A 20,404-nucleotide genomic window follows, 5' to 3' on the forward strand; every position below is an offset into this window, starting at 1 on the left:
CACGTATTTGACTGCTATAAATGTATAGTTTGTTCCAAATCTAAGGTACGACTTCTAGATATTCTTTTTGGATTTTAGGGTTTTCTTCTGAAGGCTATTTGCTAATTTTTCTTTGATTTCTTTGTGAGTTTATTCATGGATCAAAGAGAGTTAAATCAAAGGGTTGTCGGTTTGATTTTATGAATATAAGAGAAGTTTCTCTTCGGTGAATTCTAGAGATTCAAGCGTGGAGTATTCGAAGGAGTTCGAAGCTACGTGTGGTCGTTGATTCGACATGGATGTTGTGGACTCGACATCAAGCTGATCAATTCTGAGATGAAGGTGGTAGTGAAAGAGATACAGATTGTTCAAGACAAATTGATAGAGCTTGGGTAATTTGTTTGGTAAATTTGTATTCTTTCTTTTTTTCATAGTGGATTGATTAGTGACCTTTCACCCGTGGTTTTTTAATCACAATTGGAGGTGCTCCAATTATGATTTTTTTTCACATAAAAATCAGTTGTGTCGATTTATTGATTTTGAAGTAACAATCTAAATCACTTTCGTACATGCTAGATGATTTAGATTGTTAGTTTTAATTGTTTGGAATTGTTGCAATTAATTTTGGTCCGAATCACTTAGGTTTTTCAACCACCATAGCCCAGCCACATCTCTCTCTCTCTCTCTCTCTGTCTCTCTCTCTCTCGCTCGCTTTAACTTTCCTTCCGACGATCTCTCTTCTTCTGTCGTTTCTCCACCACATCGCCAACTTAACCCATCCCCAACCACCACCGTCATCGCCCATCACCATCGAAGACATAACCTCGTCTCTCTATCTCTCACTTTCACTCTCGCTTGCGATGGCGTATGTGCGCAAACCCGAACGCCAATGCCAACGTTACGATCAAGATCACGATTGCACCAGTGGCTAGGGTGGAGATCGCGATTGCAGTGGCCGCAACTAGGGTGGAGATCAATTGCAACAGCGACGGCCGACAACTAAGGTCACGGCCGACAGTAGTGACGGTAGGAGGTGGTGGTGACTGCTGGAGGTGATGGGGATGAGATTAGGGTTAGGTTTTGGTTTGGGAAATTCAGGTTCAATGATTAAGGATGAGGGTAAAAATAGAATTTTATGTTTGGACAAAATTAGAATATAAAAAAAAAACGAAGGAGGTAGGGGTTGTTAGAAAAAAATGTAAGGGGTAAATACCAACACTCTTATAAAAATCAAACCAAATTCCTTTTTGGAAGTTCAATTACATTTTTTTTTTTTTTTTTTGTACTATGAAAATTGCAATTACTAGCACTAGACACACTGGTCCAATGCTTGAGCTTTTTAACAATGACTAAATACTAAACCATGTGATACTTAGGGTTATTCTCATAATCAATAAATCAATAAAGAAAATAACAATGACATGTAACAAAATTAAAACAATGTATATAGTAAGAATCTAAAACTACAGGCAGCTAAATTTTGGTGCCAAAAAAAACAAAAAAAAAAAAAAACAAAAGGAATATAGGAAAACAAATCTGAGCAGAAAGAGCACATTTTTTATTTTGATCAGCAAATAAATCTTTATTGATAAAACATACAAAGTATGATTAGATACATCAATAAATAGGAGCTTAGAGGTAAACGAAGCTCCAAGCGTCAGTTGGTAAGAAACCAACCAAAGAAAAACAAAAGAAGCAACTATAAATTTGCATACATGTGGAATAAATAGAACAAATAGAAGCAAGCCAAATTGGAATACAAATAGAATAAAACTAAAAATTATCTAAGCTGTCAAGGTGTTTCCTATGTCAATGACAAATCGATAGCGGATGTCCCCTTTGGCAAGTCGTTTCATGGCTGTGTTTACGTAGTCTATTGGAATAACTTCAACATCTGCAACAATGTTGTGCTTCCCAGCAAAATCTATCATTTCTTGCGTCTCCTTCATCCCTCCTGAATTGCTTCCTGCTATTAGCTTCCTTCCTGCAATTCAAAATCGACTTGATTTCATTAATTAATTTATTAATTACTATATATTCATTTTTAACAAATCATGATTCATTCACCTAAGAAAATTAATGGCTATCTTGCAACAATTCTTCCAAGTAATCATATTTTGCTGAGTAATGAAAAATTAATGGAACAATTGGAATGTGCTTTTTGAACTTACCAGCAGTCAATAAAACTGCCAAATCAATTGGTTTCTCTATATCTGCGACACCGGCACCTAATAGTATTAGCTTCCCATTACATTTCAAAAGACGAATCAAAGGATTGAAAGGATGAACTGTTGAGACAGTATCAAGAATGCCATCCATTGTGTTCGTGGCAGCCTGCAACACATGTAAAAAGTAATCAAAAATAAAAAAATACTTTCACTTTTAGGCCAAATTAGGCTAAATGGAGTTGAAAAGTAAAAATAAATTGTTTGGTTCTAATTTTCTAAATTTAATTTTTTGAAAATTGAGTTTTTTATTTTTCTTGTTTTTTTTTTGTTCACTTAATTTTTTTAATTTTTTTAATTTTTTTTTTAGATACACTTAATATAAATACAATTAAAAAATATAATATTTGTGAAATTTTTTTTTATAAAAAAATTCACTAAATACTAAAAATATAAAAATTTATTATATTTTCGTATTCTTGTGTCTTCATTGATTTTTTTTTTTAATTTATAAATATTTTACTTTTTAAGTACATTTAGGTTAGGTGCATCTAGAAAGTAAAAAATTTGCTTAAAACATTTATAAAAAAAAAATCACTAAAAAAAATATGAAAAATAAAAAAATTCAATTTCAAACAATTGAATTCAAAAAATTGAAACCAAACAAGGGATATTGTTTTTTAAAAAATAAATCCATCGAAGACAAAAAATGTATATATCTATATATAAAATAAAAGTTAGACAACTGATTTTTTTTATTTTTTATTTTTTTGTCTCCAATAAACTTTTTATTTTTGATTTTTAAAAAACTCTTTTAGTTTTAGGTCTTTCTCAAAGTTGCAAAAGTATAAAGTTTTACAAAACAGAACTTTATTCTATGTATAATCCCATGACACAGCACATATACAAGTGCTCACCTGCATTTGCATTGTATCGCTACTAACTAGAAAAGAGTCAGCACCAAGTCGCCCAATGGCTTCCTCTTTCTTGTTAGGAGAAGTACTAATCACAGTCACCTTCATCCCAAAGGCCTTGGCAAACTTAACAGCCAAGTGACCAAGTCCACCTAGCCCAACCACCCCCAAATGCTTCCCTGCCTCATTCAACCCAAAGTATTTCATTGGACTATACACTGTAATACCACCACCGAGTAACGGTGCACTGCCCTCAAGTGACAGACTATTGGGGAATCGGATGGCAAAGTGCTCGTCAACAACCATTATGTCAGAAAAGCCACCGTAGTTTTTCTCTTCCTCTGCCCCACCAAAGATGGTGGCAGTGTGAGTGACTTTTGTGCAATAGTTTTCGAGGCTGTTCTGGCAACTGGTGCATGTACCACATGAGCCAATGAAGCCCCCCACTCCTGCTTTATCTCCTACCTTGAATTTGTTTACTTTGCATCCTACTTTGGTCACCACACCAACTATCTCATGCCTGCATGTACCTACAACTAGTTAGTACTCATAAAAAGTAGTATGTACTCAATTAAGGATATGATTACATATATGGATAGAAAATTGACAAATATTTTGAAATTCTTAAAATGATTATTCTTCTCTTTCCGTTATTTTCTCTTTCCTCATTTGTCCAATTCGCATCAATGGTAGTGACTGCCTACACTATGACTGAGGTAAATTAAAAAAAAATGAAAAAAGAAGTAGAAAAGAATGATGTTTTAAATGTTTCATAATATTTTAGTTTTTATATATAAGTCACTTGTCAAATTTTCATCTATTTATATAATGATCGTTAACACAAAGTTCACATTGATACAAATCGATAGTTCAATGTGATAAAGTATTATATTTTTTTAATTGAAGGGTAAAGCAATATTAAGTGATAGTAAAGGAGTGACGTGTAATTTACCCATTTTGAATGTGTGCTACTAATAGCACTCAATTTTTTCTTTTGGACCCCATTTCTTTGGCCTCCATCCACCTAAATGCCTCCCCACTTCTTTTTCTTTGACCCTGTTAATATACACCTAAACCTACTCCACTAAACCTAACCCACTACACCACTCCACCTCCACTTCACCTACTCCACTACACACTCCACTTCACCTACTCCACCACTCCACCTCCACTTCACATCTCCATCTCCTATATAATGTACATACAATACATCAAAACAGATATCAATCAATCAATACATAATTCATTCTCTCTGTATCTCTCTCTATCAATTGATATTAACATGGTATCAGAGCTAGGTTAAGAATCTAGTAATTTCGCTTCACCGGCGGGCGGCAATCTCGCCTTGGCCGCCCGCCGAACCTCAACCTATTCCGCTGATAAAATCAACAAAGATTTGTGCAACTGTAGTCATGTGTTTCACAGAGATTGCTTGGATACATGGGGTGGCTTGGGTGGACTGTGTTTGTTGAAGATTTTCAAGAAGTAGACTGTGTTTGTTGATTCCCAGATCGACCCATAAACTGCAATTCCTTTTTGTCATAAATCTCCAAAGAAAAGTCCCTCAACATCTGAGCTTTGTTGTTGCTCCCAGAGCGCACGCTCGCCGGAGCCATACTCGACTTCTTCGTCCCAAACGTCACTCCCGACACCGCCGGCGACAGGGCCCTAATTTCCACCCCACCACCCACCGGCTGCGGCGCCGACACAAACGACGAGATCGGCCTCGCTGACACATCAAAAACCGGCATCACCGACGGCGAAATCGCCCATAACTGCGGCTGATTCGATCCTCACCACCACTATCATGGAAGCAGCAGCAGCTCATCTTCACTCATAGTCTCCGCTCCGCTGTCCACGGCTGAAACTAACGCAGATCTACTCTCCCTCTCTCTAGGCTGTTTCACTCTGCAGCTTTGAGCTTTGAAATGTATCACACCCACGGGTAGCACCAACACACCCAGCACAAACACACATAGACACACGGGTTAGAGGGGGAGAAGACACACACCTCACATGGCACTCTCTCTCTCTCTTTAGGCCCAGACACAAACACAGCTTGAGATACATACACACGGGAAAGAAAAGAGGAGACACACATACATCTCACTCACGGCAGTCCAGCCATGGACAGCAACAACTCACACACCCAGCATCACCAACCCACCCATGCATGACACCCATGCATGACAACAAACACACACACAAGTTCTCACACACTCTCTCTCTCTAGCCGAGACCAAAATCTCTCTCTCTCTCTCTCTCCATGGCCCCATTATCATAATCAGCACTGATGCTTCACTCAACGTAATTTTATTTTAATATATATCTATGTATATATTTAATATATTTTCTCCCACTATGTCAACTTTTGCATAAATTCATACCTCTTTTTCTTTTTCTTCTGAAGCCAACACCATGACAGTGTCTTCTTTCGGCATTGGTTAATGGGTTGATGGGTCTTGACCGTGGGGCCCCTTCTGATTCATCTGTGGAGGCTCACGATGGGAGTGTCTTTTTTTTTAAAAACATAATCATCTCTCCCACCAAAACAACATCTTTCACATCCCACCATGCCCTCTTTTTATTTTTAAAACCAATCTTCCCTTCTGCACCCCACTCACCGACTTTTCTCTTCTTTTTTTTTTTTTCCATTACACCACAAAAAAAAAAAAAAACACCCAACACAATTTACAAATTTGTACAATACATCATATTTTATTCATTTCAGGGATCCACCCCGATCACAATTTTACACCAAAAACAAAAAAAAAAAAAAAAAAAAAAAACACAAACCAATCAACAAACAAACAAAAACAACACACCCACATCCCCAGTGGGATTTTTTTCCTTCTCTACTCTGCCGCCGGTCTTTTCTTCTTTCCTCCGTCCTGGCCGGCCCTTGACGGTGTTGCCTCCGTGTTTCCCGCGCCTCCGAGCACGTTCACTCCCCCATACTCCTCCACTGCAGCATATGGCGGACCTCCAAATCGGAACATCACGGTGGCCTTCCGCTTCAGCTCCTTATTTTCCGCCTTTAGCACACTTATCTCTGCTCGCGCATCCTTATACATGCGTTGGAGCAGAGCCAGTTGGGCGTTTAACTGCTGCACCTCATTTGTCCTACTCTGCAGTCGGTGCGACAGGTTTGTGACCGCCGTCATGGTCTCCACACATGACTTCAACGTATACTGATTGGCCTCAATATCCGTTTGCACCGCCATTTTTTGCTCCACAGACTGCATCGGAAAGTTCAACGGAGCAAAACCAGAGGTGTTTGGTTGAGATTCACTGGCCACCGCCCCAGTTATTTCTCTTGTGGACTCGTTCAGTTCTGGAAAGAGCGTGAGCAGCCCACGGGAAGAGGATGCCATGTTCTGGGTAGCTGGACGGGAAGAAGAGGCCATGTTATGGGTTGCTGAGTGTTTCAGAGAAGGGTTGGTTACAGAATGTTTACAGAGTGTTACAGAGTTTCTCTCTCCGCAAATGCAGACTTTTTTTTCAGAAGTTTTTCTTCGCAAGTTGTTTGTCTTCGCCTCAGCCTCAGCCTCCGTCTTATAGCCAAGGCAGACACGCACATCATGCGCCGCTCGGCGCTCGCCGACAAACTGGGCACGCCTTTTGATGGCACACCTTTTTATGGATTGGGCACGCCTTTTAATGGCACGCCTTTTGAAAAATTGGGCACACCTTTTGAGGGCACGACTTTTGAGGGCTCGATATCTATATCCATGTATATCTTTTGGGCCGTCTATATACACACTCATACAGTGTCTTCTACACCGGTCAGCTTTATCAATCCCTTTGTTTCAACCTCAAATAGGTTTCTATCTTCACACCTATTTGAGTTTGAGGGGGGGGTTATACACAGTATCATGTATAAGTCGCTCATGGCGCACTCCCTAAGTCGCCCCCTTGGTACACCACCACAACCTGCTACAACGGTCCGACATGACCCCGTAAACTGTCTTCTACATCGGTCTGACACGACCACACAGTGTCTGCTACAATGGTCCGACATGACCCCGTAAACTGTCTTCTACATCGGTCCGACATGACCCCATAAACTGTCTGCTACAACGGTCCGACATGACCCCATAAACTGTCTGCTACATCGGTCTGACACGACCATACCGTGTCTCCTATCCTGTTTTATTTTATCAGTTTACTTTCCTGTTTTGTTACTCTCTTCAAACTCAAGTTGGCTAGTTCCTATCCTCCTTGAGTTTGAGGGGGCTGTTAATGTACACCTAAACCTACTCCACTAAACCTAACCCACTACACCACTCCACCTCCACTTCACCTGCTCCACTACACACTCCACTTCACCTACTCCACTACACACTCCACTTCACCTACTCCACCACTCCACCTCCACTTCACATCTCCATCTCTTATATAATGTACATACAATACATCAAAACAGATATCAATCAATCAATACATAATTCATTCTCTCTGTATCTCTCTCTATCAATTGATATTAACAGACCCATCACCTTAATTTCAAATATACCCTTCTTCTTTGGACCCCACCCCTACTAACTCTTCTTCTGGTAGCTCCTCATCGCCGGCAGCCTCACCATCCTCGACACCAGCCCTTTCTCCTCCTTTCCCGCCCCTCACCTCCTCTGACGCTACCTCTATACCCTTCAGCCCTCTTTTTTGGTATAAATTTATTGTTGATTGTTTTGAAGTATGGTTACTTTTTTGAATTTTTTTCATTAATCTCGTTCTCATGAACCTTACTTGTTCTTTCTAAGTTGTATTCAGCACTGAACTACCAAAATACGATTATTTTGCTCAAAACTATTTGGCTAAGCAAACCCATTTGGTTAGGCTATGCTGAATTATTGCCTCTAATTTGATTATACTTTTATGGTTTTTTTTTTTTTTTTTTTTTTTTTTAGTTTTTTATACATGTTAGTGCATTCAGTATCAAGCAAATGTCAAAACTTATTTTATTTTATTTTTATTTTTTAAAGGATGAACCTCCTTTGAACTACGAATTTCATCGAAGTTGTGAAACTCCCCTAAGCTGACAGTGCCATGCTCCATTTGTCTTACTATAGTGGGATTGCCAGATTTCAATCTAGATCTAAACAGAAAAAGCTTCACTTGTGAATTGGGTTTAGCTAGAAAAGGGGTTGGGGGCATCAAGAGAGGATGAGAGAATGGGTGCTGAAGTGTGAGAACTGGGTTGGGGCTGGTCTAGGTGGTGGCAAGAGTGGTGCCGGAGCTGAGGGTTGTTGGTGGCCGCAGCTGGGACTGGTGGGTGTGGGGGATTAGGGTTAGAGTTTAGAGAGAAAAGAGATGACGACAAAATTAAAATTTTATGCTGGGGTAAAATTGTAAAACAAAATAAATAAATAAATTAAATGATAGAGGTCCAAAGAAAAAAATGAAGTGTTATTAGCAGCCCTCATTTTGAATACCTAGAATTACTCGAATCAAAATAACTAAACAAGGATTGAGTTCTAGGACAAAAAAATGAGAGTTAAGTTTCAAGTGTGTATTAAGCAAATTGAGAACATACTACTTACCCAGGAATCATAGGATAAGAAGAAAATCCAAATGTATTTGTGGTCATGTGCAAATCAGAATGGCAAATCCCACAATAAAGAATCTTCATTGTAATGTCATTATCTCCATTAGCCCTAAAATGAAAACCAACAATATTATATATAAGTTGTCTATCATTGACATAATGCATCATGATGTGTTCCAAAATGTGACAATAATATTCTTTGACTACTTTATGTGTATATATATAATTAAAACAAGTACTCTGAGCGTACACGTAATTTGCTGTTTTCTTCAAATGGAAGTCCAAGACGCAACGTTGAACCCAATTTTGAGAATGTAATAATAATACAAAGAGTAATGTTATAGACCACTAATTTGTCATCACTAATCCCACCACTAGTGAGGTGGTAATTGAAAAAACAAGGAAAAAAAAAAAAAAAACAAGGCACAAAACACATGTGGCAGTGGGTGAGCCACCACTAATTAATGGTCTAAAGTATTTTTGTAATACAAATAACCTTCCACGCTTCTTATCGCAAGGTTCTAAATATCAGCAAAAATGCAATGTACTAGTTGATACATATATATATATGCTTTAATAACTCATTTATAACTCAATTTTACTAATGATAGAGTTAGTTCACAACCAGTATCATAGTCCGTTTGAGTGCTATCAAACTCTTTTTCACTAAATTTAAAAGAGCATTGCTATTTAATATCAAAAATTTGATTCAATTTTCAAAATCAGTTATGTGACAATCAATTAAGATATTGAAGGCAATATTTTTTCTTATATATTCTCTAATCATTAACCGATTATATCACTTATGTGGGTGTTTGGGAAGTGAGTTTTTTTTGTAAGTTTTTTTAGTTGTAGGATAATATTTGAGAAATTTTTTTTTGTGTTTGGAAAAATAGTTGAATTTTTTGTTAGTTAGATATGATGTTTGTGAGATAAAAAGCGAAATGATTATGAGGTTTGATGTGATATTTTGTTTGAATTGATTTTTTTTGATTCTATAACCAATTTGTCTTTTCAACCAATTTCTCTTTTAGTAGAAAAAAAACAAAAAAAAAAAAAAAACCAAAAACCAAACTTTCCAAACATATATATCATTAGATCTAGAAAATGAATTTAACAACATTATATCATTTTTCAACTTAAAAAGTTTACAACTGATTCACCCAAGTTCCCAATAGTTGTCCCGTTTGGTATAGCTGTTAAAATAGCTTATAGATTATAGCTTAACAGATTATAGATTATGACTTTAATCAGAAGTTGTTAATCTGTTTGGTGTAGCTGTTGGATTATAGATTTAAATTGCTGAGTAGTGTTTATTAAATAAGCTGTGAAATAACTTTTTCAATTAATTTTTATTTTTTGTTTGCCTACATTTCTCATAAAAAATAATAATAATAATCTATAGTCCATTTGGGTCTTTTTCTATTTTTAAAGAAATAAAAAATAAAAAAATTTAAGAGTATAACCATAAATTAACATGTTCACAGTAGAAACTGATAATCATAACCAATGGGTGAGCAGCTTCTCAGAATCAGCTTTTTTGAGTTAAAATAAGCTGTTAGAATCAGAAGTTGTTTGAAATAAGTTTAACCAAACAGTCTAAAATAACTTTTTCAAAGCTAAAAGCCATAAGTTAGCTCTGAAAAGCTGAAACAAACACCCCATCCTCCTTTAAAATATTAATATAATATGAATTAAATGAATTTGAATTACTGCTTTTTAAATTTTAGATATTGTTAGGTACGTTTCATCTTTATATTCAAAAGTGAGAACCCTACGCACTAGATTCCAATCCATCTGGGAAAAACCAAATATTTATACACAACTCGCAAATGGACATATTCATACGTGAATAATGCTTGAGACCCTTTTGGGGGTCACCTCTCACCCCCTTTGTCATGTGGCGGGTGGTAATTGGAGGAGTAGAAAAAAAAAGAAAAAGAAAAAGAAAATGTAACCAATGAGAGAGAGAGGGGGTCAAAGGAGGTGGGAGGAAAAGGGAGATGAATCATTATTGTACATACATATACGTTTGCAAGTCAATTAATATTTAATATAATTAGGAGTGGACAGCGGTTTATCCGAACTGCTCAAACCGTCTAATTCGTCCAACTCGCATATAAATGGACGGTTTCGCAAACATAATGCGGGTGGATGTGATTTGAAATATAATAAATTTGCGGATTGCCGGTTAAACCCGCAACCCGCAAAAATTGCCCGCATTTTAATTATTATTATTATTATTATTATTTTTTATATATCAACTTTGTAACTTTAACAGGAGCACCATTATGTCCTCTATGACATTAGGATCCTTATTTTTAAGTATTTCTCAACTTTCTTAATGCTGTAGAATTATCAAGTCTTAAACTTGGTTTCTTATATGATTTTCATTGGTGACTCATCCACTTTTTCTTAATGAATTTTTTCTTCTGGTGGTCGATGGAGCTTCTAGTTTAATTATTGATTACTAAACTGGCAATTCTAATTGAGTACAACCTTTAATGCATTGATATACAATTTTTAATGCATTGATATACATTTTTTTCATGGCAAAAATGCTAGTGTAGGGTCTCTTTGTTTTGGGTACTTTCATTTAATGCATTGATATTCAATTTTTATTTGTAAACTCATAAGAAAATTGCTGTCAAATGATCACAAATATATAAAATGAATCTGATGCCTAAATTCGATGGGAAGAAAAAACTCAAAAATTAATTTTTAAAGAAAAAAGTGTGAACCGCAAACCGCCCGCACATCTGCAAACCCTATCCGTACAAACCGCAAATCGCACAGCGGGCGGTTGCGGGTTGACTTTTTCTCAAACTGCATAGATGCAAGCGGATCAAAATCGAACCGCAAACCGCACAAAATCAATCCGCGAGCACCCCTAAATATAATTTTTACAAAATTTTGACATTTCATCAAATATATATATTAATATAATTTTGACTTGACTAATTAGCAAAATGGACTAAGTGGTCACTTGTGCCATACCCAACAATAAGGATAAGAGCATTTTATTTTGTTCAAAACTATATCTTACAGTATTTGTCTCTCCTCTGTTTGTTCTTATTACGTAGGGCTAACTAAGGAAGTCGTAAAATCAGTGATTTGATTCGGTTCAGTTTAGTCCAGTCTGGTAGGTTTAGATTGGTTTTTTAAATTTGTGGTTCGATTCTAGTTTGAAAAATTAAAAATTTGTAGTTCATAGATCGATTCCGGATTGAATCATACGGTTCCGGATTAGAACTGATCCGGACCGTATATAGATAGCTTATATTTATATTATACATCCTCCCGTATAGTATTTTTTCTTATTCTATATAGAACCTAAACCTAAACCTAAACTTAAACCCGCATAATATCTTCTTTTATTACTTTTGTTTGTTGGTTTTTAGTTTTAATTTGTAATGGTCTAAATATTTATGGTAGAACTAATTTTTTTGTAGTTGTTTAAATTCTAGAATAGTATGTCGTTATTATTGAAAGAAATGTTGCTATTGTGGAACTAATATGATACTGTGTTTATATTTTTATGAAATTAAAATGTTATATATATATATTGTTATTTAATTATGTGAATCTGTGATCCTAAAACCGATCCAATCCGTATTTAAATGGATTAGTTTGGATTGGTTCCACGATTCAAACGGATTTGATTGGTTCTAATTTTTCAAAAACCGTAGATAACGGATTGATTTTGATTTTATCCAAATCCGGACCATACTCACCCCTATTATTACGGGTTTCCATTTAGACCCATACTGATAATTTGAACTGTCTATTTAGTAGGTCCCACATTAAGGTCATTAATGCGAAAAATCAATTTCATCAAATAATTATAAATACGGGAACAAGTAGCATTTTATTTTATAAAATAGATGGTTTAAATTTAATTATATTTATTGTTCATTTTATTAAAAAAAATGCTATTTGTTTCCGTATTTATAATTGTTTGATAAAACTGATTTTTTTACATGAATGACATTCAACGCAAGACCTAAAAGATAATCAATTCTGATTATTAGTGCGAATTGAAACACATAAAAAGAGTATGGAGAGATGAGGTATAGAGGAGAGTTTATCCCAGTAATGTTTATAGAAATATTTATTGCAAATGTTATAATTGAATCTTTTTAACTAAAAAACAAATATAACCAAACAACACATAAGGTATAATCAAAATTCTTTTAGATTAAATCTAAAAGAGAAAGATTCTTTATATATAAATAATTAGCACAGCAATTTATATAACCAAATCATAACCATATCATAATTAACTAATATCACGTCATAATATAAAATCACAAACGTTGGGGGCATATCCCATAAAATTTACCAAAAGTTGGACCCAAATATTATCTATATGTATATAATCCCATCAGAGAATGACTAATGTAAGTTTAATTGAAGACAACCATGGTGACCCCAGCATTGTTCGTGCTCCCCCACGACGTACTATCCACCTGTAATTGCAGGTGTTCATTGTCAGTGGGAGGAGTTTGCGAAGGATTCTGATGCTAGCTAGGCTCGGGTTTGCTTGGAATGGCTCTTTTTAGCTTCTAGGACATATTCTTAACTTGTTTTTCTTTCTTTTAGTAGCCGTTTGGAGAGTGGGTTTGGATGAAGTTGAGACTAAAATCGTCACAAAAAGACAAAATAAATTTTTTAGTCTCCAACTTAAAAGTTATCACATCAATCTATAATCATTTTATTTTTTCTTACTAAAGTTAAAAAAATCAAAAATTTCATTCCAAAAGAAACTATTTTAACTTCAGAATAAAATAGTCAAAAAGTCAACTTAACGAAGCCTTATGCTCCTTCATGGCTTGCTCTTGTTCTTAATTCTTTGTTTGTATTGCACCTTGATGTTTTTATGAATGAAGTTTCTGATTTCTCAAAAAACAGTTGGGTTTATGGTCTTCGGCTCAACTGCTTTTTGAAAATGATTTTTAATATTTTAATAATAATGCTAAAAACATTAACTAATGTATTAATTAGATACAGGCGCTGTTTGGTATTCCGAAAATTAGGCTATTATAGCCTCATTTGATTTTTTAGCCCAAAAGCAACACTGTGCATGGATTTTCAAAAAAAAAAAAAAAAAAGAAAAGAAAATAGGCTGCTACCGGACAGTGTGGGCACAGCCTACACTGTCACAACCGGACAGTGTTGCAGCAAGGGCGAAATTACCATTTTGCCCATTTATATCAATTTTAAAAAATAAAAAGTTTGGGATAAATCTGTCATTTTAAATTTAAACATCATTTCAACACACTTTTCAATACAATAACTCAACTAAAAAATCATCTCATCTTTCCAAACACAAAAACTAAAATAGCCACTAAAATAGCCAAAAAGCCAAATAGCCTACTAAAATAGCCACTTCCCAAACGAGGCCACAATATTAGGAGAGACTCATATTAATAAAATTCACATATATGTCTTGTGTTTTAGGGGTGATTTGAGATGTTTTAAACAAGTGCATTTTTTTGACTTTTTATAATTAAAAAAATGTGTAGAAAAATAGAGAAAGTTGGTAAAAAAGTACAGAGTAAATGTTGATAAATGTTGATTGATGTGACCTAAATAAATGTGAAAGATTAATTTGAAAAAAAGAAGCTAGAGAGCAAAGAGTGTTTCTGTATTATGTGTTGTATGTTACAAGAGAAAGGAACTCTCTCTTTATAGAGAGAAGCAATGTACATTGGATACCAATCCATTTCCACCGAAAGCAGAAAGCCAGCTATACAATTATCAATCAAGAAAGCTAGACAGCTATATCATTAACAAAGTAACAATATTATATTAACAGCCCCCCGCAAACTCAAGGAGGGAAAGCATCTACCAAGTTGAGTTTGGAAACAAGATCAGTAAAGCGGCCAGGAGGATGAGCCTTAGTGAAGATATCAGCGGGTTGATCGACTGAAGCAATAGGAAGAAGATGAACAGTTCCACAAGTAACATGCTGGCGAATGAAATGACAATCAATCTCAATATGTTTGGTGCGATCATGAAAAACATCATTGTGAGCAATCTGAATAGCACTCCGATTGTCACAGTAGAGAGGAGTAGGAGTAGATGAAGAAACTCCCATATCAGCAAGGAGCCAGCGAAGCCAGAGAAGTTCCTGAGTAGTATCAGCAAGAGCTCGGTATTCAGCTTCGGTGCTAGAGCGGGCAGTGAGAGATTGTTTTTTGCTACGCCAAGCAAGAAGAGAATCCCCTAAGAAGAAGCAGAATCCCGTGGTGGAGCGTCGATCCGTAGGATCCCCAGCCCAATCAGCATCGGAAAAGGCACGTAGGTCAAGAGAGGAAGAAGCCGAGAAGTGAAGACCATGGAACAGAGTGCCTTTGAGGTAGCGAAGGATGCGGAGGAGAGCAGTATAGTGGGGAGTGCGAGGAGCCGACATGTACTGACTGACAATGTGAACAGCATAGGCAATGTCAGGACGAGTGACTGTGAGATAGACAAGACTGCCGACGAGCTGGCGATAAAGAGTAGCATCAGAGAGAAGAGTGCCATCGAGAGGAGTGAGACGAATCTGAGGATCAATCGGAGTAGAGGCAGTTTTGCAATCAGTAATACCAGCACGAGCCAGAAGATCGGATGCATATTTGGCCTGGGACAAATAGGAACCAGTAGAATCATGAGAGACTTCAAGGCCTAAGAAGTAGTTAAGAGTACCAAGGTCCTTCATCTCAAATTGTTGGTGGAGAAATTGTTTGAGGTGGAGAATACCAGCTGTATCATTACCAGTGATAATCATATCATCCACATACAGAAGAAGAAGAGTAGTACCATGAGCAGTAGTCCGTATAAAGAGAGCAGAGTCATAGGAACTAGAGGTGAATCCGAAGTCAAGAATGGTAGAACTGAACGTAGCAAACCAAGCACGAGGTGCTTGCTTGAGACCATAGAGAGCACGCTGTAGTTTGCAAACCTGATGAGGTTGAAAAGTGGACCCTGGTGGAGGTTGCATGTAGACCTCCTCAAGGAGATGACCATTGAGGAAAGCATTTTTGACATCCATCTGAAAGAGCCCCCAGTGGCGAGCAGTAGCAACAGCAAGTAAACTGCGAACAGATGTAAGTCGAGCAACAGGAGAGAATGTCTCCTCATAATCAATGCCATATTCTTGGTTGAAGCCCTTGGCAACAAGACGAGCTTTGTAGCGTTCAATAGAGCCATCAGAATGTGTTTTGATTTTGTAAACCCATTTGCAGCCAATTGCAGTCTTGCCAGGAGGAAGATTAACAAGATCCCAAGTATGAGCTTTATCCAAGGCATGAAGTTCATCAGTCATAGCTTGCTGCCAAAGAGGATTAGTACAAGCCTCACGATAGGAGGTAGGTTCATAAGTAGAGAAGGCAGCAGATCCAACAATATAATCACGAAGATGGATAGGAGGTTGAGTTACCCGGCGTGGTCGACCCGGAGGAGGATCGGTGGGAGGAAGAGCCGGTGGAGAAGGAGGTGTGGTTGCAAGAGGTAGACCTTCAGGGAGAGCAGGCTGGACAGGATCAGAGGTGAGCACGGGCGTCTCGATGGAGGAGGAACCTGTATCAAAATCAGCAGAGAAAAGATCGATGGAAGGATCAGTAAATAGTGCAGTAGTGGAAAGACCGGGTAAGTGAAAAGAGGATAACGAGGAAAACATTTGGTGTTCCCAGAAAATGACATGGCGGGAGATACGAAGACGTTTAGAGAGAGGATCCCAACAGCGGAAGCCTTTATGTTCAATGCCATACCCAAGAAAGCAACAAAGACGAGAGCGAGGTTCAAGTTTGGTGTGTTCATGGGATTGAAGTAGAACAAAGCAGGCAGAACCAAAAACCCGGAGATTGGCGTATGGAGGGGGAGTGCCATGCAGACGTTCAAAGGGAGTTTGATTATGGATGACAGGTGTAGGAGAACAGTTGATAGTGTAAACAGCAGTGAGGGCAGCTTCGCCCCAAAAGTTTTCAGGGCAGGAAGAAGAGAGAAGGAGAGCGCGAGTAGTGTCAAGAATGTGCCTATGTTTCCGTTCAGCGCGGCCATTTTGCTGGGATGTGCCAGCACAGGAACGATGAGGCAATGTACCATGATGCTGAAGAAAGGAAAGGAAATCTGAATCCCGATATTCCATAGCATTGTCAGAGCGAAAAATTTTGATGGTTTTGGAGAATTGGGTGTGGACCATTTGTGCAAAACGATAATAAATGTGTTTCAATTCAGACCTATGTTTCATGAGAAAAAGCCAAGTAAACCGGGAAAAATCATCAATAAAAACAACAAAATAGCGGGATCCCCCCATAGTAGTAGTAGGTGAGGGTCCCCAAATGTCCGAATGTATAAGATCAAAAGGGGCAAGAGAAACAGAAGTACTTTTATTAAATGATAAAGCAGGTTGTTTGGCCAGTTGACAGGGTATACAATCGAAATTATCGGGAATTACATGACCCAACTGTCCACTAGAAACCAAAGACCTTAAGCGATTAACAGAAATATGCCCTAAGCGACAATGCCAAAGATGAAAGGGAGATAATGATGAAGTAGATGTAGGAGCAGCAATTTGAGGAGAGGCAGGAACATGAAGGTGAATGAGTTCATAGAGACGTCCATGCTTACGGCCGATCCCAATAGTCTGCCCTGTCTGAGGGTCCTGTACCAAACAATCAGTAGCAGAAAATGTGACAGTTAGACCAAGTTCACATAATTGACCAATGGAAATAAGGTTTAAGGTAAGAGCAGGGATATGATAAACGTGAGGTATGGATAAAGAAGAGGTGGAAACAGTACCAACATGACGAACAGACATGAGAGAACCATCAGCAGTATGTATTGAGGGAATAGGAGGAGAGGAAGATAAGGAAGAAAAAATAGTAGAACTGGAGGTCATATGATTACAACAGGCAGAGTCAAAATACCAAGAAGAGTTACCTGGAATGACAGACAAAGCAGTAGGAGGAGGTGTACCAGATGGGGAGAGAAGCTGTTTGAGCATGGCCTCTACATCTGTTGGAGAAAAGCGAGGGGTAGATGGAGTAGGTGACTCAGAGAACCCGGCAGAGGTGGCAGTGTCAGTGTGATGAGACTGATTCCCGGAAGCAGCAGCAGCAGTGTGATGAGACTGATTGCCGGAACGGTGAAAGTTTCCCCGGGAAGAGCCACCGCGAGAGGAGTGGCTATTGGAGGATGAGCGAGAGGGATTGCGAAAACAATCCTGTTGCAGATGGCCAGGACCAAGTTTGTTGCAGTAGCGGCAGGATCTGACGGGGCAATGGACCAGGAGATGGGTTGAAGGCAGTCCCCGATTCTGACAGTAGAGGCAAGCAGTAGTCCGCTGGGGAAAGGATGGCCGGGACGGAGGAGTGGCAAGAACAGAGTCCACATGATGAGTTTGAAGAGTACCGAGACGAGTCTCCTCGGAGAGCAACTCAGAAATTGCTTGTTCAAGAGTGGGCAATGGATGGCGATGAAGCAGAGAGGCACGTACGGGCTCAAAAGATGAGGTAAGAGCCATGAGAAATTGCACCAACCTTTGCTGGTTGCGATGGATAGTAAATAAAACGGCATCTTCGGGGTCATGCCATGCTGGTTCGGAAAGAGCAAGCTGATCCCAAACAGAGTATATTTGCGAAAGGAAGTCATTAATGGACTGAGTGGATTCTTGGCGCATGCGGTGAAGTTGGTTCTGAAGTTGATATTGATGAGCAAGACCAGTAGTCTGGTATCGTTCTTTCAAAAAATCCCAGATGTCTTTCGCAGGAGTAGTTACAGAGTCAAGCTGAAAGCGACCAAATTGAAGACTGATAGAGGTAATAGAGGTATTACGAAACCAGGTAATGATTTGGTAATTCTTACTGTCCCATTCCTCAAGTTGGTCTTCATAAGTAGCAGTATGAACAGGAGTTTCAGTAGTGGCACTGGCACTGTCTTTTACTGGTTTAGCCACATCCCCGGTGACAATTCGCCAGAGCTTCTTGCCTTTGAGGAAAGAGGACATAGCTTGGGCCCACAGAACATAGTTTGAACCATTTAAAATGACGGAAATGGGATGGGAGGCATCATGACGATCCATAATACTAGTTGAGTAGGGTTAAAGTAATAGAAATCGATCCGTAGGAGCAAAATTTGGTAAAACAGAGTGTACCAGTGAGTCCGGAAGGTCGAAAATAGCAAGGAAAGGTATGCTGGACAGGGATGATGTCAGCAATGATGTCAGCGGCGCACGTTAGCAGAGTGCAGGGAGGAGCACGTTAGCAGGAAGGCAACGGCGCACGTTAGCAGACAGGCGCAGGCGCGGCGCACGGGAGCTGGTTTGGCGCACGCGGGTGCACAATAGCAAAGCGGCGCACGGTACGCGTACGGTAGCAGGCGCGGCGTATGGGAGCCGCGGACGTGTGGGCGCGTGTGAGCGCGTGGCGGAAGTGAGCGACAGGAGTTGGCGCGTGTGAGCGCGTGTGAGAGTGGTGGCGGTCGTGTTGACGCGCCGAGGCTAAGGGCGGCGCGTGTGGGCGCGTGTTGGCTTTTCTGAGAACGGGCTTGGTGCCGTTGGACTCAGGAGAACATTTCGAACAGGTTTATGCGCTCTGATACCATGAAAGATTAATTTGAAAAAAAGAAGCTAGAGAGCAAAGAGTGTTTCTGTATTATGTGTTGTATGTTACAAGAGAAAGGAACTCTCTCTTTATAGAGAGAAGCAATGTACATTGGATACCAATCCATTTCCACCGAAAGCAGAAAGCCAGCTATACAATTATCAATCAAGAAAGCTAGACAGCTATATCATTAACAAAGTAACAATATTATATTAACAAAATGTATGTATGCAAAAAAAAGTATACTTTTTTAGTCTAAACCACACACCTGCTTAGTTAGTGTATTAGTTGATACACTAATTTTTTGTTCTTAACATTATTGTTTTTTAAATTTAAGCCAAATATTCAAATTTAAAGTACATTTGTGTATAATATACCTTCTAGTAAAATGGAAAGGAGAAAGTATCCCAGAGGAATCTAGGGCTGCCCATCCAACTGCTTTCTGAGTTTGTTCTTGTTCATGTGCTCCTGTTGTCATCTTTGTCACACACGCAGAGAGAGAGAGAGAGAGAGAGAGAGAGAGAACTTGATCTTATTTTTGGTAGATTGAAATACGATTATTTATAAGAGGAGTTGTGACGTAAAGGGTGAGGTCCGAATGCACGTTTTGCTCTGATGTATAATATGAAGTATTTATTTTGATGGGGTACTTTTCTTTTTGCCCAAGATTCTTTGTTCTCAAAAATTTCTGTCTCTCTATTCCAAATCATTTATAACCATTAGATATGCTTTGAAATTTGTAAATATTGAAATTCTCATATAATCTAATGATTGTGAATGATTTGGAACAGAGAGACAGGAATCTTTAAGGACAAGAGATCCTAACTATTTCTTTTCGTCTTTCTTTAATCTTTGGTAAGTGAACGAGTCATTAAGGGGTGCTGCCTCCTCACCAAGTAATCAACTCTGTGAGCGAGTCATTAAGGGGTGCTGCCTCTTCTCCAAGTAATCAACCCTGTGAGCGAGTCATTAAGGGGTGCAACCCCTTCGCCAAGTAATCAACTTTTTTAACTCCTACCTAATATAAAGTCTAGATCCGAAAAGGATCTTAGAAACCAATCGGGTTCCAAGAAAAAATTTCAATATCGTGTTCATTTTGAAAAAAAAAATAAAAATAATAAAAAATTACGTCTCCATTATGGTCTTATAAAACAACAATCACTTAAATACCTTTGTATCGTCGGAAAATCCAAGGGATCAGACTCCATTTGT

The 20,404-nt window shown here is 38.2% G+C and overlaps 1 protein-coding gene across 1 annotated transcript; it reads right to left on the minus strand.

Moving 5' to 3' along the window:
- Positions 1-1,667: 1,667 nt before the first annotated feature.
- On the minus strand, positions 1,668-19,796 carry LOC114319616 (putative mannitol dehydrogenase). The gene is made up of 5 exons (XM_028266646.2): positions 19,570-19,796; positions 8,602-8,715; positions 3,062-3,578; positions 2,151-2,313; positions 1,668-1,963 (listed from the first exon to the last, which is right to left on the minus strand). Exons 1-5 carry the CDS (start codon positions 19,668-19,670, stop codon positions 1,764-1,766), a joined length of 1,095 nt encoding a protein of 364 aa, XP_028122447.2. The 5' UTR covers positions 19,671-19,796; the 3' UTR covers positions 1,668-1,763.
- Positions 19,797-20,404: the final 608 nt, after the last annotated feature.

The sequence above is a fragment of the Camellia sinensis genome, chromosome 12 (genome assembly GCF_055761805.1).
Source record: "Camellia sinensis isolate YWXY chromosome 12, ASM5576180v1, whole genome shotgun sequence".
Lineage (NCBI taxonomy): Eukaryota > Viridiplantae > Streptophyta > Magnoliopsida > Ericales > Theaceae > Camellia > Camellia sinensis.